Source organism: Lissotriton helveticus, chromosome 12, assembly GCF_964261635.1.
Source record: "Lissotriton helveticus chromosome 12, aLisHel1.1, whole genome shotgun sequence".
Taxonomy (NCBI): Eukaryota; Metazoa; Chordata; class Amphibia; order Caudata; family Salamandridae; genus Lissotriton; species Lissotriton helveticus.
In genome coordinates this window covers 845406608-845427123 of record NC_136073.1, presented here as the reverse complement: position 1 = coordinate 845427123, position 20516 = coordinate 845406608, and the positions used below count along the sequence as shown (strand labels likewise).

General features: G+C 47.1%; 1 protein-coding gene across 1 annotated transcript; it reads right to left on the bottom strand.

Moving 5' to 3' along the window:
• Nucleotides 1-18116: 18116 nt before the first annotated feature.
• LOC144798182 (uncharacterized) lies at nucleotides 18117-19279 on the bottom strand. The gene is made up of 3 exons (XM_078668931.1): nucleotides 19139-19279; nucleotides 18806-19030; nucleotides 18117-18710 (listed from the first exon to the last, which is right to left on the bottom strand). Exons 1-3 carry the CDS (start codon nucleotides 19277-19279, stop codon nucleotides 18117-18119), a joined length of 960 nt encoding a protein of 319 aa, XP_078525057.1.
• Nucleotides 19280-20516: the final 1237 nt, after the last annotated feature.

Sequence of the window (20516 nt, the reverse complement as noted above, 5' to 3'; positions counted from 1 at the left end):
TTGCTCTGTTCATGGGCTAAACTGGTAATTTTGAGGTGAGACGCCTACGTGGCCGCCTACGTGGCCGCACAGTGCGTGTCGCTCTAGGCCACTATTAGGCCAAATTTCCCTTTTCTTGCCGCATAATCGCGTCAGCGTTCCTATGGGGACAGAGGAGATTTCAGGACAGGCAGCCGGGGCTGGGGCAGTGCCAACCATGTCAGGCGTGACATGTGACCTCCTCTGCCCCGTCTCTGGCGGGCTGCCGGGGAACCCGTCTGCTGGGGAGCCTCGCTGTTCCCTGGGGTCACCAGGCCAGCCCCTGGTCCCATCTTTCCAAGGCCCTGGCGCGTCTAAGGGGGTTAGAAGAGGGCACATGGTCGCCCCAGGGACCTTCAACGGGCCCAGGGAGCCCCTCTAGCGCCCACTCACATGGCTATCTTTCCAAAGCTCTAGCACCAAACACTCTTCCCTCCCCCTCCCGTCTCTTTCTTTCATTACCAATTGCTTCCCTCTACTCTCCTTCTTTCTACTCCACAAAATCTTTCTCCCTTCGCTCTCCCTACTTCTCCATTTAATTTCTTTTGCCTTTTCACTCCACGTCTATTTTAGTCGCTTCGCCATCTACCCTCTCCTACGTTCCTTTCTAACCCTTGTCTTCTTTTCCTTTCCTTCCCTTTTTCCTTTCATTTTTCCTTTCCTTTTTCCTTTCCTCTTTCCTTTTTTTCCTTTTTTCTTTCTCCTTTCCTCTTTCCTCTTTCCTTTCATTCTCTCTCTCTCTCCCTCATCGATCTTTTCCCCTTCCCCTCACCTCTATAGACTACTGTTGGCATCAACTCTTTTTTTTAATACATTTTTGACCCCCCCCCCCCCCCCCCCTTTGCCTGTGCGCGCAGATGAAGGCTCTGCGCCAAGAAGTGACTGCTCATTACAAATGCATAATTCAATTTAACTCTTCCCCGTCTCCTCCTGTGAGCTGATATTTCTGGGTCTCTTGTCTTGCCATCTCTCCCTGTGAAGTCTGTCTCTCTCCCCCCGCTTGGCAGTTCCCTTCGCCCCCTCCCTTCCCACGCTCTACCCTTCCACACTCTGGTACCACCGCCATGCGCCTCCCCTCCAGCACAGGGCTTCCAGGCGCTCAGCCCTTTCCACGGGGACTCCAGTGTGGAGGGCCAGTGCCTTCACCCCACAACACGCACTACTTCCCCAGGGAGGGGGGCAGAGACAGCAGGAGGGTCAGTCACCCGTCTCGGAGCCGGGGGCACAGACATAAATAAAACTCCTGCGTGGGCATGACGTGTGCCCGCGGGCGCCCATGCCAGTGGCCTGCAGCTTTGCCCATCCACTTCCGTTGTGGCTCCTGCCAGGGCCCCGGGGGCACCGCCGGCATTATCAGCGCTCCCATCTATCAGCTGGGATCTGTGCCCAGCTCGCCTCCCCGGAAAATCAGCTGGCACGGTGCCAAGGCCTCCCCTCCCGCAGGGATTAGCGGCTCGGCTGCGACGCGGCCCGGATTCCATCTTGAAACCTGTGCCAAGGATGGTGCAGTCACCCGGGCACAACTCCCAGGCAGGGAAGCAGGCAAAGCCTGCCCTGGGAGGAAGCGCAAAAAAAGGGGGCACGCGGGCGCCCCCTCAATTAAAAAAAACAAACGGGCCCATGGTTTTATGAAATATAGGCAGCATCAGAGAACAAAGCAAATAGTATGGACTCCTGGGGGGATTTAATGCAGGCTGCACCAGGCACGTCTAGGAGGCAGGGGTGTAACACAAAACTAGGACCCCCACCTCCCTCAGAAGTCGACGTCACACGGAAATATCAAGGTCACAAGGGTAAATGCGGGAGGCGCAGGGGGCTGTGCCAGGGCCCCAGAGGGAGGCTCGCACATGTAAACATACAGAGACCATGTGTCGAAGAGCACTTGTCTCGGGGAGGGCTACTGTTTTATTTTTATTTATTTCAGGCGTTTTTATGTAGCGCGTACTTTACCCGAAGGTGCCAGAGCGCTTCACAATAGGAACAGTAGTAAAACATGAGGAAAAATTACGAGTGGGCATGTTACAAAAGCAAACGTTACATTACATGAGGCAAAAGTGACAATTGTGCACGTATCAAGAGCAAACAAAATACAAGAGGCAGCAAAAGATACGTTACAAGAGGGAAAAAAAAGTGACGGGTGTATGTTACAAAAGCGTACAAAATACAAACAGAGGTATACAACTGCACTAAATGGCAGATACTCAAAACACAAGAACAAACGTTACGTTACATAAGGCAATGGTGGCAATTGTGCATGTATCAAAACCAAACAAAATACTTGGCATGGGGGAAATATGATTGGGCACAGTGGCAGGCCGTGGCGCATGGGTGAAACATCAGTACCCCAGGGTGGTTGAAGTTTTCGGGGTGCCCGGAAGGAGCAGCAAAGCTTGCGGTGGTTCCGGCAGGGTTGTATGTGTCAGGTATGTAGCGATGACGCATCTCGGGGGACCTGTCTATACCTCGCCATCTGCCAGGGAGGCGTGGATGTTTCCTAATGGCGTCTTAAAAAGACAGACTGGTAAACACCGCCCACTGGCATCGTTTTATGCTCGATGGTGGTTACAGTCTAACATGGCAGCATTTTGTTAAACGCCCCAAAGGTCTTTCTATCCCCCCTTGAATAAAGGAGACCCTACGTCATCATTACATTTTGTTTGAGTGTCTGCCATGTATTGCTGTATTATACCTCTACTTGTACTTTGTACGCTTTTGTAACCTGCACACATGTCACTTTTTCCTCCTGTAATGTACCTTTGCTACCTCTTGTATTTTGTTTTCTCACAATTGTCACTTTTGCCTCATGTAACTTAACGTTTGCTTTTGTAATTTGTTCACTTGTAATGTTCTCATGTATCAGTTCTGTTCCTATTGTGAAGCGCTCTGACACTTCCGGGTAAAGTCTGCGCTATATAATAATAACGCATAAAATAAAAAAAATAAAAAAAGTACCTCTCTGCAGGGCCACTGGAATTATGCAACCCTGCTTCCGCTGTGTTATAAGAATAGTTATGGATTTTCTGCATTTGCCACATATTACAGATTTTAACAAAATTTGCAAAAGTTTCTGGTCTTCTTTTGGTTGATTATTACAGTATTTGTTTGTTAAATTGGTACCAGTGAGGTGAAAGCTTTGCCAAGCCGATGTTACCATGAGTAAAAGAAATGCCAAAATAATGAAGTAATACTATCACAAAATGTGCCACATTACGACAAATACATTGCCTTTATTTGCCACATAATTTAGTCATCCCGGTTGCATAATTTGGTCCTCCCCTGCCGCATAATCCCAGTAGCCCTGCTTATATCTCACCGAGCATTGAAGGCTAGTGTGAATTTATACAAGCGTTTGACCACCTCAGCATATCAAAGCCTAGGTGTTTACACACAAGAAACCCTCTCTATGCACAACACCCCCTGGCACTGGTGTGTGAGTTCCAGAGAAGCAGCCATCTTGGAAAACAAATCTCTGCACAAATTGCGTTCTGGATGTAGATCTGATGGCCTCTAATGCCTAAATCTAGAGGACACTTCTGGAAATGTGTCTTTTTTTTTTTTCTTTCATGGTTTTTGTGATTTCTTTTTGCGGAGCTGCTAGAAACATTGGCTAAAAGCAAAAATATTTTCTGGTCTCTTCCATAGTAGTCCCTGCTGGACTGAAGGGAACTATTTTCTGTGCGGATGTGGTCATTGAGAAGGAGTGGAATGGATTCATTCACAGTGAAGTTAGCCAAAGGCAGAAGTGGGCTGACCTTCTTCCCCATGCTGTATCTGTCTGAAAAGAACTATGTATCACATAGTAACAGACCAATGGATGAAGAGGACTCCCCGAATGCTCCTATAAATAAGTACACAATACATATAATTTTAGTGAAATCAAAAGGTTTTGGCTACGGCAAGATTTAACAGCGCAACAACCATCCTAAGTTTCCATTTACAGTGGATGCGATTCGTTGACTATATTTCCCGACTACACTGGTGGGGGAAGAAGTCCCAGCAGCCCGGGGAATGGGTTTGGATCATAGGTGTGTGAGCTAAGTCTTTGATGCGGCACCGTGAGTAATACCTAGATGTTGGTCAATCATCCTGGGTATTGGAACTAGACCTCGAAACGGATCACGATCGGTCAGCGTTATGCGGGGGTCCCCGGCCCATCCCTCCATTGACAAAGGCACACACCTCTGCCCTTGGAGTCCTGGATGTGAGGAGCAGAAGTAACATGCAATCCTTTTATGTCAGTTCAATGATCTCTTTCAGTTTAGTCTTGAGTGGTCATTACTGCAAAAGATGCTATTTCCTCGTTGCTGGCTTCACGGGCCAAGACTCTGTGGTTCCTATTAGGGTAGTGCTTATACTTTCAGTCTCGTGTAATGACATAGGCAAAGACTCTTTACTACTAAATTTAGTTTCTGAGGCTAATCCAATTAGTTCTTCTATTTGGAAAACAGACCCATGTGTTAAACATGACAATATCTTGCATTATTGCCAGTATTGTTTTTCTTGTTGATTTCTAGAATACCTTCCTGAATCTTCTATACCCGTTACCTCTAGAATTTACCTGTAGCATCGTATTCGCGGCACGAGTCCCACAGTGAGCTCTTTGCATCATGATTGCAGTACTCCGTCAAATCTCATTCTTTACATCCAAAGTTTCTGGCTGTCAATAACATAAACCCACACCCTGCACCATGGACCTGGAGATAAGTATAAGTAAATGTGACTTACTTTGTGCATTGCTCCGGATCTCAAACACGTCAACCAAACTCTTCCCACATAGGCCGCACCATAAACCCACATTCTACTAACCAGGGACAAAACAATAACATATGGAACCATATATTCTTACAACTCTTCACTTCAAGCTTAAGTGCAATAACAAGGTTCATAGCAACGTTGTTATGGAACTCTTACACACCTCACTCATAGCAACAACACTCTTCCTGCACAGACCACACTATCAAGCCACACTCGACCAACCAAGTGCAACAGAATAGTGTCTTACTCAGAGATGCTGAGTACACATAAAAGTCACTGCACCTTTTTACACCTCTTTGCTTCTCCCACCTCGCCGCCAACACATGGAACACACTCCCACGGAGCCTACGACAGACCCAAGACCTGCTAACCTTCAGGAGGATACTCAAGACCTGGCTGTTCGATCAGTAGCGGCACCTCCCCAGCGCCTTGAGACCCTCGCGGGTATGTAGTGCGCCTTACAAATGATTGATTGATTGATTTGCTTCACTCCATGCTTAAGCTGAGGAACACCTTTCTGGCATCATGATTGGAGCACTTTTCTGCACGTCATTCATATACGTAGGCCACTCTACCAATCAAGCACAACAGAACAGTGTCTTACTCGAAGAGGCTACGTGTACGTACACTGGGCATAGCGTCTTACATGTGTTAATTTCCCTGCATCATTAAGCACAGCAACAAGTTTATTGCAACAAATTAGGGACACCCCTGTGAACATCAAGCACCATACCTAAAGTGCTCTTACCTTATCGTGTTGAGCATCACTTAGATAATATGCTGTCTCTTTGCTTCATTTGTCTGATATATTAGTTTTCATTTGCACGATGTGACACTTGTGTTTATTTGGACTGGGGGGCAACGGCAGGAAGGTGGGCCCCCAAAACAGGTGACGGCTGGAGCGGACCAGCTGAGGGTGGCGGCCAACGTTGATCGCCATATTGGCAGCCATATGTTTGAATTTTCGATGGCATCCTGTGACACCAGCCACTGGCTGGCAAGAGGGTGATGGGGCCACCTGGGCAGGCGGCAGGGGCAGCCAGGTGTGTTAAAAGGAGGGGCGCTGTTCTGCTCAAGGCTCCTTGGTTTTTGCCTGGCTGCCTCTGACGACCACTGATTCTCCTGCACTTGGGATCTCTCATCTTCCTCGGACGAGCAAGAAAACTCTTTTTCCCACCCATCCATCCCTGTAGATAGCCTCTTGTTGGGGAGGTTTGGCAGGGAAGGAGCCATGTTGGGACACAAATCGGGTGGTCAACCCAGGCATCAGGAATAGAAGTGCAGGCGAATTCAGGATGGAATTGGAAGCCTTTGGACCAAACCAGGGATGGGGTACTGCGGTATATAGGATATGGCTTGGAAAGCCCGCTTCAACGATTATCCAAAGCCTCTCATGCTACTCCATTACTTTGCCCTCGGGATGTCGTGGATGGTGATTGCATCAGGGGACCAAGCTATGGCCCGGCTGCCCAGGCCCATCTCCCATTGGGAGCCAGGGGAATCCCTTCTTTGGGTTGGCTCTGACATGGTTGCTTTGGGGTCCAGATTTCATGCAGGACCTAGCTCTCTCTATGTTGAAGGAGCAGGTGAGTCCCCTTGTAATGTGCAACTTGTTGGGGGAGATCACAGCCCGAGACCATTGGGATAGTCGATGCTATCGGTGCCTGAGGGGTGGTAAATCATGACTTCTTCGAGAGGTATTGTTAGGAGATTCCATGTATTAGTCATCACCAATGAAGTGCTGTACATATTGTAAATAATATGCAAGAATACAGTAAAATGTTTTTTTAATGTTGTGTTTATGAATTGTAATAAATACAGCTAGAGATTTTTTATGCTCTCTAACGCAAGAACGTTGTCTTGTCTCTGTCATTCCGGGGCAAGATCCCTACCGCACATTGGCAGAGTGGGGGTGAAGCCTCGGTGGGCCAATAGGGATAGGTGTCGGTACAGCCCCCCACCTGTGACTTATTTGTACAGCACTTCACTGTTTCTCTTCTGAGATTCCCTCTTTGCAATACTGCACACTAATTACAAAATAAACATGATGGAGGGTGCTGGTGACTATTGTGGGACCGCACTTCGGAAGCATTCATAGTGTACATAGGGTACATAGTGGGGGGGGGTTATCTTTGTTGGGTGGATAAAGAAGGATGCTCTGATAGCAGTGAAACTTCTACTTTTAAAATGCAGGTTTGTGGTTCAAGTGAAGATGGTTTCCTATATGTGCTGTCCAAGCTCATATGCCCATGCCCTTTTAAGGGTGTAGGTATGGAATATCAAGTCGACAATATTTAGATACCTTAATAGTAAAACCAAAATATTCAGACCAAAATATCGACAGGCAGGCAAGTGTGTATAGGTTTTCTATGACTATATTATATATATATATATATATATAAATATATATATATATATGTTATATATGTTATGTTATGTTAATTACTTTTGTATCGCGCACAGCTGCCCCAGCAAAGGGGCGTCCTGGCGCTCAGGAAGGTAAACACAACATTACATGTAGCTGCTGAATCAGAAGTTTTTATTAAAGAGTACTGTTTGTATCGCACGTCTAAACTGGAGAAGATCTTCCAGTGCTCGAATTTCCGCAGGAAGGGAGTTCCAGAGTTTTGCGGCTACCACTCGGAAGGAGCGGCCACCAATCCTGCTCAGCAGAAAACGTGGGACCACAGACAAATTCTGACCCATCGATCTCAGGGGTCGGGAGGGAACATATGGGGTCAGAAGATTCTCCAAAATGGGTGGGGCTGTACCTTTTAAAATTTTAAAAGCCAGGCAGAGCACCTTGAACTCAATACTCCTGGCTACTGGAAGCCAGTGGAGCGCCTGCAATGTTCTTGAGACCGAACATCTCCTAGGCAGGCCGACTACCGCTCTTGCCGCGGCGTTTTGTACTCGCTGCAGCCGTTTTAGTTCCGCCTGGTTGGTCCCTGCTAGCAGAGCACTGGCGTAGTCTAACCTGGATAGCACTGAGGCCTGGACCACGAGCTGTCTGGTGGGGGCATCAAAAAATTTCAATACCGGCCTGATGCCTCTAATAACGCCAAAACAGGTAGCGGCTACCCTCTCAGTATGACACGTAAAGCTCAAGGAGGGGTCCAACCAGACTCCAAGGTTTTTTATCTCTGTAATGGGAGTTGTGATTATTCCAAGCTCAGAAGGCCACCAACGATCATTCCACCATCCAGGTTGCTTACCAAACACCATGACCTCGAGTCTTCTTGATATATATATTGATATATATATATTTTTATTTTTTTCAAGTTATGCAGCTGTGGAGATAAGAGTAGTAAATCTATACCTACCTATATAAACTTACCGGCCTTGTATTTTGTTCCTTAATATTTTGGCTATGATATTATCTTTTCGATATCCTAGACTACAATCCTTTTAAGGTATTCCTGGCTCGTCTGTATATGTTCTCGAAGGATTCTCTTCAATTTATTTTTTCCATACTTGCCTACTAATGACAAGTATATGGATAGGCCGTAGATACAGCTTCCCTCACTTGGTTCATGTGGTTTCTGATGGACCAGACGTAAGAGGTCCTTAGTAATATGTCATATAGGGAGCTGCAAGGATCTCCCTTATAGATTATTCTTTTAGGGCTTGCCTGTCGGCCATGCTTAGATTATCGTGGGTTACCATGCTCAGCAAAACCCAGTTTTAGTGTGGATGCCAGTGTCTGCCAGGAGGTGACCGGATACCTCCATCACATCCAGGGCTGGATTAACACAATCCATTTAATATTCAACCTGTGAAATACTTAGTTCCTGCTAACCAGTTCTCGCTCAGTCACTTGACGGCCCATCTTCTCTACCCTATAAAGTATTCTGATGCCGACTGGTCTTCGTACACAAAGTCAGTTCTGTGGCAGTTTCTTCTACTCCATGTCCCTGATCATAGGGTTACACCTGACTTAGCAGTTGCAATTTCTTGTCTCAGATACAGCAGCAGAATCTGTCAAAACACTAAACATTCAACAGAGATCCCAGAGCCATTGGCCTGCTTCATCTTCAGCCTCAAATAGCCTGAGCACATCTCAATGGCTAGCAAAACCCTTCAGTGGCGCTGCTAAAACACAGTATAACTTTTAAGACTCTGGGCTTGATTTGGATCTTGGCGGTCGAACCGCCAGCCCACTGTGGCGGCAGGCTCCAGTACTCCATTAAGTTGACGGAGTCCCGCCCTCTGTATTTAGATGTATATGCGATACACAGAAGACTGCAGCGGTCTTCTGTGCTGGCAACCAACACTCCATCGCCGCTCTGATGGCAGGGTCCCGCAGAGAAAATTTGGATATTCCTGTTGGGCTGGCGGTGTTCTGTCGGCAGAGTGAAGACGGAGGGTGACCATGGTGGTGGGGAGACCGGTAAGTGACATTTTATTTTTACGTATAACACATATATGTTGTGTATGTAGGTTATGTGTAGTGATCCCATGTTGTACATTCTGCACTGAACCCCCGCCAACAAACACACACCATGCACTGTATACCTGCACACACCACGTACACTTACCTGTCAAAATGGGGTTCCGGTCTGTTGCGGTCAAAGTGTGCCAGGACAGGGGGGACCTGGATGAAGGTGAAGAGGAGGACACCACAGTCTGTACCCTGAAAAAGGTGAGTTCGTACCCCTTTTCGTCTGTTTCCACCAACTTGAAGTAGGAGGGATTCCCATCAGAATTCCCTTCGAAACAAGCCAGAACCAAACACAGACAGCAGGAATCCTGGCTGGAGTTCCACCACTGCCTGTTGCAGCCCACCCTTCCAAAGGGCAGGGAGCAAAGTCCTGGCGGAGTCGGTGGGACCGCTGATGTCTTCTTGCCCATTGAACTCCAGCATCTAAATCCGGCAGGTGGACCGCCAGGTAAACGGGCGGGAAGACAGTTAAAAAAAAACACTCTGTTGCGGTCCTGCCAAGATCTAAATGGGGCACTCTGCTTTTCTTAAAGAGCCTGCAGTGGTAGCACCCACAATTACCTCATCAGACTGTTTCCCCTACAAGTCATCCAGGGAACTACGGTCACCTTTCTAGCGACGACTCAGCATCCATAAGCCAAAATATCAACACTTTAGCGGTCACTTCCTTTACTTCAAAGGCATCACGCTCACAAAGTCTATCCTATTGCTTCACATCTTGAATTTCGAGTTCTTCAAGATTAAAAAACTGCTGAGGGCAGAAGGTTCTTGTTAAGAAGACGAAGGAAATGCCAGGTCCAAGTAAGAAGCGTCTTTATTCCACCAATACAGTTCCAGATCCAGTAGCTGCTCTGCCAGAGAAGGATCTCTCACCAACATTCTAAGGTAGCCTCTCGGCCAACAGTAGGGTTGTACCAACCGGGGGAAAGAGGGAGGGAGAGAAGGAGAGGGAGAAGAAGGATAAAGGAATGTACCAAAGGAAGGAAGGAGTGGATGGAGGAGAGGGGAAAATACAATAATAGGATTATAATTATAACATATCTTCCCCCTAAAGGAAGAGGAGACAAGTTACTGAGCAATAATACAACCAGTTGAGAAATAAAAGTCTGAATAGAGAATTCCAGTCATATTGTTCCTCCTTGCAGTGTTGCGTGAGGTTGAATATTGTGCTAGTTCTAGCAGGTGGAACTAGCTAGAGCCAAGTCTGGAGTCGGGGATCTAGACAATCTATCCATGCTCCAGCTTTGACCGTTCTCCAAGGTGACTTTGTTTTGTTTTACCTCTACGATCTTCATTGGGTCAAATAATTTGGACTCACTTTCCCCACTGCGTGTGGGTCTTTTTACTGACACCCAGTCTCCAATCGCCCATTTCTGTACTTTGGTTCCATTTTTTTATGTCATAGTAACGTTTATATCTGTTTTGATGAGCATCGATCTTTCTACTTCTTCTTTCATCATCCTGCTCCACGGTTTCCCCACCTCCAATCCAATTAGGAAAGAACTTTGTACCAGGTTTTCTCCCTTTGAGGGGAAAAAATGGAGATGTGCCAGTGACTTGGTTCGGCGTTGTATGGTAGGCCCATAACATGTCTTTTCGACCCTTCTCACTCGTCTTTTTAAAACATTTTAATTATGGTGTATGAGACAACATAGAAATACAGAGTCTGAATGTGTGCTTTAAAAAATTCTTTATTTTAAACGTTCATCATTAAACATACATGTGTTACAATCCCTTACAATTTTGACAGACGCTATATTCTGTTTTCACAGGCCGGACCGAGACCCTTGTGTTCTCTTTGACATATTTCACAACTATACTGTCATTGTTAACAAGGTCACTCGAATATAGATTTAAGAAATTTCTAAACGACGTACCCTCAGACATTTTACTGATAAAATAAATACAGTGTTCCCCGCATGTGATGGCTAGCGAATCCTGGACCCATAGCTTGTTATACTCCACCCTCGCCGCAGCTTTTTTCACAAACTTGAATATGGGTTTTGTATAGATACTGTGTTCGGGGAACTCTGATGTACTGTCAAACACCGTAACCTTGTCACTATCTATAAACATGCCAACCCAGTGTGTTCCACCCTTGTAATGAGGATCGGTGTTAAAGACTAGGGTGCGTGGTCTTTCTGACCCTATTTCGACAGGCAGCCCATCGCTAGGGAAAACACCTAAAAAATATTTCCTAGCGTATTTGTGCCTACTTAAGAAGTCCCGTATCTGCACAGTGTCCATTTCACAAACGTTTAAAGATAGTCAAACAAAATCTGTCTGGCGTGGTTGATCTGAATGATGCTGTCAAATACCGAGAATACGATCATGTTCACATTCGCTGGTAGCGGATTACTAAATCTTATTTCAGCTTTTAGATTTCCGTTTTTGACAAGGTTGTAGTGATCACCGTCTTCCATGTCAGGGGTCAGGTCGAATGCGAACAGAGTGTATCCGGTCCCATAGCCTTCTCTTGTCACAGCTACACCACAGTCCCGTAGATGCTTCCCGGTTATCGAAACCAGCCCCTGGTATTCCCTGATGTAGTTGGAGTTTATAAAACTGGGTGTGTAGGGTTTTGCAGGAATCACGGTGCCCTCGTGGACCAGCGCAGCATAGTTGATGCTGTAGTGCTTAAAATTGAAGGGATTTGAGGCGTAGGTGCCGCTAAAAGCGGTATTGTCCACAAATCCGATGATGATAAGCTTTGGTAGTTGTCCCAGAAATAAATTCTGTTGCTGCGTTAACCTCGTACCGGCTGTGATGCTGAATACCTTCAGAGCCACTCTTTCCACTGCGTACTTGGCGTTTAATATTTGCAAAGCGTCGGCGTGAGCTAGTCTGACACTCGGGGACACTTTTACCCTCTTTACAAACAGACTTGCTGACAGTATGTCCAACTTGTACTGTTCCGCATCCCCGCTGATGAGACAGAATGAATCCTTGTTACGCGTGAGCTTGATCTTAAGATCGATGCCGTTGATGAGCAGTTTATCTTGGAAGAATAGGTCTGAATGTATGCGGCCCAGGAGGTCAAACTGGCGACTGCCCGACGCAAAACTGGCTCTTTTCACAAAGCCCTGATTTTCACCGTCCAACTCCTTGACTTCAAAATGTTCACAGGTGTCCTTGTAGAAGAGCCCCGATGAAAGCTGCGTGTCGAGGGCGTCGCTACTGTAATTTAGAATGCTCTCGAGGTAGGCTCTGTAGGCGTACATGTTATCGTTCTGTGTGATGAGGCGGTCGCCCAGGGTGATGTCCACCTGATTAAACAGGGTTGCGAGGGGATAAGCTATCGTAGCCACTTTAGCGTCTGCTGTTATGTCGGAACCATCCGCTTTTACAATTTTACACATAAGGTGGAGTAGCGTGTTGTTGAGATCCAGATACATATCTGTGGACCCTGATACATAAAACTCTATAGGGGCCAATGGCGTCAAAGCGGCTAAAGGCGATACCTCCATGAAGAAGCTGTTTTCGATACTTGTCTGCGTAGGCTTTAGAGTAAACAAGTCTAACTCGGATTTGGCGCACTCGCCCGATGCACAATGTACGAAGGCCATGCTTTAGGCTGTGCCGCTTTAAAAAATATTTACTTTAGAGGAGGATCTCTTCTTCTTCGTAGCTCTCTTCCGCCTTGGGGTTTTTCTTTTCTGAGCACGCTTTGAAGAACTCCTCTTTTTGTTATAGGGGGCCGGAGGTCCTCTGCGTCTCGATGCGCGACGCTTCCTTTTAACGCTCGTGCGCGGCTTGTACACTAAGCCAGCGCCTTCTTGCGGTTGTTTGTTCATACGTTCGGCAACCGCCGAAGTAACAGAGCCAACAACATCATGGGCAATGTTCGAAGCCGCCGCCTTAACATGCGGTTTTACAATTTCATAGCCTTTTCTCAAGAATGTCATAGCTCTTCTAAAAAGACTGCGGAAGAAACCTCCTAGACCAGCCCCATACATAACAGGTGACCCTTGAAAGTACGGTGGGCCTCCATAGCCGGCCTGGTTTCGGTAATAGTCCCTGTACATTGAAGGGTCTCCATATGTTTTCACCACCACCATGACGTCTGCTTAATAACCTCTGTTGCGTCTCGGTCTTAAATGAAGCTTTACAATAACTTTCCCATATTTAAAGGACACAGGCTGCGACTGATCGTCTAAGATCATAATTGAAATAGTGTCAAAATGGTTTTTAGAAACTGCTATGTAGTCGGGTTTGTTGAATTGAATATTGACCATCGTATTATTTTCGCCCTGTACATGGACACATCTTAACAAGGGCGAGTAACTGTCTCCGATCCTCTGTGCCTCTACAATATCGCTATACACATAGAGCGTGTAGAACCCCCCGTTAATATCAGGGCACGTGTGATCCGGCTCGACCGGACTTTTAGCATTCTGTACTGTTCCTAAAACGCGGCTTAATTTACCGGTACAGTTAAACGTTGTGGTGCGACTCGATGTTTTAAGAAACACCTTCCTTCTGACGTTATCTAGTGACAGATGGATATTCGTATATGTTTCGATGGTACCTATGGCTTTGTTGATGGCATCGACAACACTTAAAACTGTGGGATAGTAGCCGTATGGGATGCTCTTTTGCATGCTCATCGGGTCCTGCTCACGTTTTAGGTAAAACTTAGCCTCAGTCTGTGTAAATGTGTTCCAGGTTCTAGGGTATTGGATCTCGGTTAGGGCGACCTCCCAATCACCTTTCAGGTCCACCGGCTTAGCCAATTTCACTGTATAATTAGAAATGTGGTTGTCGGGGAACATGCCTTTAGAAGCGTTGGACGGCAGGGTGATATAAAAGGGCGCTGTAGGAGAGTAGGGTCTGCAATCCTATGATCACCCAGATTTTTTGCTTTTTGCTGCACTGGTTTACGACTTTCCCTGGCTGTGGGCCTGCTAATCAGACCCACAGCCTAGCTGTTCTCTCTATCCAAATTGTACCCAGGTACTGAATTGGCACTGGGCCCTCTCCAAGTCCCTGTACCCAGGGCTGAGGTGCACCCAGAAGTCTCCCAGGGGCTGAAGCACGTATTGTGCCACCCCTGGATTGACTACCTAAATCTGACACAACTGGCTGCACGACAGCTGGGGCAAGGTGGTGTACTCACCCTTTGCTTTAGATATAGTATACCTATATCTAACCCTAAAGTGGACACACAGATCTCCTATCAGTCACTCCTATGGCAGGCCTTAACAATCCTGAAGGCAGAGTGCTTGGAATCGTGTGAGATGGTGCTCTGGCATGAGCTGAGCCTGTCTGCGGCTTTCGGGATCTATCCCTTAGCCGTTTCCATGATATCGCATACCATATACTCTTAAGTGCATTATAATCCTCGCGGTTATGTGCCAACTCTGGTATCGCTTTATCAAAACATGTCGAGTAAGGTGTCATACGAATTGGAATACTAACCCCTCGCCAATTCTGGCGACGGGGTTAGCATTCCACCCTTCTAGAGGGACACGACATGCCTGTAACCTGTAACCCGGTTAAACGTCAGACAGAGCCTTAGCATCCACAAAATGGATGCTGCCACCGAGACACAAGTCTGCCCTCCTGCTGCTGGGAGTCCTCCCAGAGCAGGAGATAAGGACAAAGGGTTTCCTGCCAGGGGCGGTGCCAGCACCGTCCCAGACAGGGTTTTGTGTATTGTAGGTAGGCAGGGCTTTAGAGGAAGGTGACTGCAAGTAGCACCCCGGTGCTCACTGTGCATAGGCCGGCTTGAACCAGTTCCAGGGTCACTCCAGACCCTGTGCTGGGGAAAAGCCCGCCAAGGAAGTGGGTGTAACCACCCCCCTCCTAGTCCCACCCATAGGGCAGGACTTAGTCGCGTGCCAGCCCCTTTTTACAGGATAAAGGTAGAGACTGGCCCCCTTCCAAATCAGATCATCTTTGAATCCTGAAACTACTTTCTGCGAAAGGAACTCAAGACTTCTTCCTAAGATTTCTCCCTTGTGACTAAGGAGTAGTCACCCTGCACCCGCAGGCACCATCTACAGAACACTGCGGTCTGCTGCACGTCCTTCCTCCGGAATCCGACTGCCCAGCTCGACGAGACCCGGCTTCCCTGGCACCTCTGACCTCTACCCACCTCTACAGCACAGCTGAGAACCGTGGGTGCGACGAGACCTCGAGGGACCGGCCATCGCCAAGACTGCACGACTTCTGCACAGCAAGCCCACCGAGTATTCCACTGGTGAGTGCTTTGGGGTCCGAGAAGCCCCGACTCTGAGCAGCTCCAGCTCCGAAGTGCAGCCCCCCAGCATCTCCACGATCTGCGTGGGGCCCTTCTGCTTTCCGCTGCTCACCGCGTTGTTTGGCTACTAGCCCGTTGGCTTGTGGCCTTCCTGACGACGCCCGACGACATTTCTGCTGCTGGTCTGGTTGCTCCAGACTGGCCCTTGCTCCCTTCCCGAAGAGGAGCACCCTGGACCCTCCTGGTCCACTCAAGACGCCATTTTGAGTCCACCGCGTGGGCTTGAATTAGCCAAGGCTTGTTGCCCAATCCTGGGTAACTTCGACGCCAACGACTTCATCCTTCGTGGGACAGCTCGCACCTCCATCCTGGTCGCCGACAACGCCTCCTGGTCCAAGAGACTGCAGAGCCCAGCAGCGCCCACTCACCTGACTGCGGTGACTTCGCCCGGTGCCATCCTGGTGCCCACTTAATCACTGGCTAGTGATTCAAGAACTTGGTCCCCTCTGCTTTCAGGTTTCTTCTTCCTTGATCCAGGCTTGGATCCATCGAACTTTCCTTCACTGGTCGCCTGCCAGCAACTTCTTCCTTCCAGGCTCCCGGTCCGGCAACGAGATCCCCGACGTCTTTTCAGACCTATGCAGCTGCAGCCCCTGGGCTAGGTAACTTCGGCACTCCGGTGTCCCAGCATAGCCTCACTATCCAAGGGTCAGGATCCACTGTCGTTTTCTTCCTACCAGGTCGGGTTCGCCCGTGAACACTAACTTTGCCTTTACTAGCCTCCATAGACTTTGTCCCGCATCCCGCGTGAGAGTGCACACTCTGCACCCGAGTCCCCTGGGCCTCCTAGTAGTAATCTAACGATTCCCTAGTCCAGTCCTAGCGATTCCAAAGCCTATTAGAACTGTTACTTACCTGCTAGTAATTCGCATTCCACTTTTAGCGTATATGGTTTTTCGTGCCCCTCGGGCATTTGTGTAACGTGCTAACTTAAAAGTATTTTCGTAAGAGTTTTGTTGTGTGCCTAGCACCCTGTCCTCATAAAGAGTACAGGGTTGTTGTGATTCTAATAAATACATTGTTTATTTTCATAACACTTGTGTGGTGTCCTTTCACTGGGTGTTCAAGGGGTAATGTGATGGTAAAACAGCTGGCTTAACACGCCCTCTAGAGTCTTAGCCTTAGACTGCTCGTATCCATGCTACTAGGATAGCTGGTCTATAAGGTTGACTTACAACCAATCATCAATAAGGGTTGTTTGGACTGATATATAGTGATCACTAGAATAGTGAACACTGCACATCAGGCCAACTTCTCACAGGCGCTGTCTCCATCTTGACATCGGCTTTTAGACGATCCTCGACTCACACACCCTTCAGGGAGCTGGCCAGCACCCAACTGTTAAATTTCTCCGGCCACCCCCTCCATTTGACATATGCCTGACTATTAGCGCCTCTACCTTTCCTTTTCAGAATCTTTTCCACCTTATACACCCTGTGCGGATCGGCTGGTATCCTTTGTAACTCTTCCTTGTAAAATACCCCAGACACCCTTTCCCCATCATAGTCCTTTAACCTGTAGATATACAAACCCTCTTTAAGCTCCACACTTTCCACTATAAATATTTCATCGCTAAAAGTCTGTTGGTAACCCTTCGTAAAGACCCCTTTCAATTTTGAAATTCTTACGTGATCACCTTTTTTAAAAATAGGCTTCTTCACCTTTGTAGCGAAATTATGTCCGTACACAGTTCTCCAAACAGCTAACGAATTAGTATGCGTTACCTCTACGGGTGCTGTTTTGATGGTCCTGTGATAACTGGCATTATATACATCTAAAAAGGCCTGCAGAACATCAACGTATCTGTAGGTGTTGTGGGCCGTAAAATACCGCCACATCTTAGACTTTAAAGTTCTATTAAACCGCTCTACAACCGCTGCTTTTACCTCTGTGTGTGTTACAAAATGTTGAACGCCGTGGTGCTTTAATAATTTCTGAAATGTGTTGTTTAAGAATTCTTTACCGGCATCGGTTTGTAGTTTTTGAGGAATTCGCCATTTCGCGAAGATGGCTTTAAAAGCGGCCGTGACACTAGCCCCAGTTTTATCGCGTAACGCTTCTGCGTAGGCATACTTGGACAGCACATCTATAACAGTTAATATATAGTGAGCTCCGTTGTTATGTTTTGCTAAATCTTGAAGGCTGATGATATCCGCCTGCCATTGATAATCTAATTGTGCATTAACGATTGTAGGCCGTCTCTTAAAACGTCTTCTGGCGGGTTTATGTAGTGAATATGCCTCCTCTCCTGATAACCAGTTCTTCACCATATCTCTGCTTACAGGTTCGTTTTCATCTACAGCCCTTCTATATAGAGTTTCGGCGCTTCCCAAGCTTCCAACTCCCCGTGTATCATAATAAAGTTTTCTTAACAGGGGCCCCGACATGTTATCATCCGCTACACACCAGACAATGAATGCCACTTGTTTTGCATAAGTGCCTTTTATTAAAAAAGTAAAGAAAAAATTTAACAAATCATAAACAGAGTATACTTTATATTTTTCACAGTAAGTGTCGTAAGGACGTATTAACACAGAGTCACCTTGAGGTGTAACATTCTATTACTTTGTTCTAAATACACGCTATCATGTAACGTTAAATAAGCCCCTGTTTAAAACAGTTGTCGAGGGGCCAAAGACCCTATTTTTCTATTTTTTTATACAGATTACACATACGCCTTGCTACGAGTTTTTCTATCATCTTTCTGTTGAAAGTGGTGCCCATACCCTGCATACCCGGTAATTTTAAGCTCGGGTCATAGGCATATCGGATCTCATTGATTGCCGCCGTCAAGATTCTCAACATATCAGGGTGGACAAGCTTCTTTTCAGCGTACAACCCATACACCACCCTTAGCAGTTTATACACCTTGTATGGATCTATCAAACTACAAATATAGCGTATTGTTCTTGCTCTGTATGATTCACACAAACATTCGTGAGCCTCCTGATGCGGATCGTTGATTTGATGGCCGTTACAAAGACTGTAATAGTCACGCCTGACACAGTTTAGGACCACCTGTGCGGCGAAAGCCTTAACTTCCTCCCTTGCGTAGTAGGACAAGCCTTCATCTTCCTTTTCACACATATCAGAGTTGCATACACACTTGTCGCAGCCATCACGGTTTTGGCATGTGGAACTTTCAGCCTGTTTTGAGCACCACAGACAATTGAAAATTACATTGTTCGCTTTTGTAGACCGCCATTCTGGCGCAGGCCTTTTTGGGGTTTCTCTCTAGGGTTCAAAAGAAGAAAGAATTACAATCCGTAAGTTGAAGAAATAAAATACATCGCTATGTAGATGACCGCGCATAACATTTTCTTACTAACCTCTGCATATTCACTGCTCTCTGCGGCAGCTCTGAAATCTTGGGAGTCACTAATGTCCTGCGATGCCCCATCATCTTCGACGCTTGTACCTGGTTGTTGCAGAATACCCTTCTCAACACCCGTATCCTCCTGAAGGTCCATGGCATCATAGCTGGGTGTGCTAGGAGGTGCTACATCTTTTTTACCATAGTTTATTAAGTAGGTGTATTCGATTGGGTTTGCTCTCTAGGGTCAAAAAGAAGAAAATATTGACAGTTCGTTAGTTGAAGAAATAAAATACACCGCTATGTAATTGCCTGCTCATAACATTCTCTTTTTAAAAATGTTACTAACCTTCGCATTTTCATCGTCTTCGGCGGCTGCTCTGAAATCTTGAGAGTCGCTAATGTCCTGTGATGCCCCATCATCTTCAACGCTTGTAGCAGGATGGTGCAGAACGACCTTCTCAGCAGCCTTATCCTCCTGAAGGTCCATGTCTTCATAGACGGGTGTATTAGGCGGTGCTACAGCCTCTTCAGCTTCCTCCAGGTCCATTGAACTGAGGCCAGCAAGCAGGCTGCCGCTACATGAGACCTCACTGTCGCTGCTGTCTCCCTTAATCGGGGACATCCGACATACGCAATCCTTGAGACGGCGAGCTTCCATAGGCCTACATATGCCATTGCCAAAACCAGTAACGTCGCAGCCCATATCCCTAGGGGTTTCTTGTTGAGCATCCTCGTCCATTACCAGGGGTGTTAAAGTGCGGTAATATCTATTGATAGTGGGTTGGGAGCCGCCCAACACTGGCCTTTTCACGAATGGGTTGTATCTCTTCATTCTGATGTGGGGTGAGGGCACCTTTTCGTATTCAGGCTTCTGCTTGCTGTACGAGGCTCTTAAGGAAGTCGTATATGTATCCTAAGCAGCCTCTAAAAGGGGCGTACACCTCCACACCATAACAATGGCATACAAACGTCATAGGACTCTGGTTCGTTGACGGTCCCAATACAAACCCCGCCCTTTGGAAGACCGCCCCTTGGGACAAATGAACACCCTGTCACTTTTGGGGACACAGGCCTGTCATTTTTAAGGAAACACACATCCATGTCACTTTTAAGGACAGGAACACCCTGTCACTTTTAAGGACACAGACCTGTCACATTTGGTGACAATCACAGACCTGTCACATTTGGTGACAATCACAGACCTGGCACTTTTAAGGACACACAGACCTGTCACTTTTGGGGACACGCATGACGAGGAATGGTATCCCTACTTTCTACTGCTCTCTCAACTGGCAACTGGTTGATGCATGCAAGTTGTATATGCTCTTCGATCATTCTGTTGACCCTCTCAACCATGCCGTTGGCCCTGGGACAGTAAAGAGCTGTTTTTAACTGTGTGATGCCCATGTTATAATTATAATCCTATTATTGTATTTTCTCCTCTCCTCCATCCATTCCTTCCTTTGGTACATTCCTCTATCCTTCTTCTCCCTCTCCTTCTCCCCCTCCCTCTTTCCCCCGGTTGGTACAACCCTACTGTTGGCCGAGAGGCTACCTTAGAATGTTGGTGAGAGAACCTTCTCTGGCAGAGCAGCTGCTGGATCTGGAACTGTGGAGGTGGAATAAAGACGCTTCTTACTTGGACCTGGCGTTTCCTTCGTCTTCTTAACACTAGCGGCGAGGATGGGATGATTATAATTATAACAGTTCTCCTCTACCAGGGA

Bases quoted from the DNA above. Each gene is read 5' to 3' on its own strand.
- LOC144798182 (XM_078668931.1), bottom strand. From the start codon at position 19,279: ATGGACCTTCAGGAGGATAAGGCTGCTGAGAAGGTCGTTCTGCACCAT. The intron at 19,031-19,138 runs GTTAGTAACATT...TTTTGACCCTAG, and splicing joins AAGACGATGAAAATGCGAAG to AGAGCAAACCCAATCGAATA. The intron at 18,711-18,805 runs GTTAGTAAGAAA...TTTGAACCCTAG, and splicing joins AGAGCAGTGAATATGCAGAG to AGAGAAACCCCAAAAAGGCC.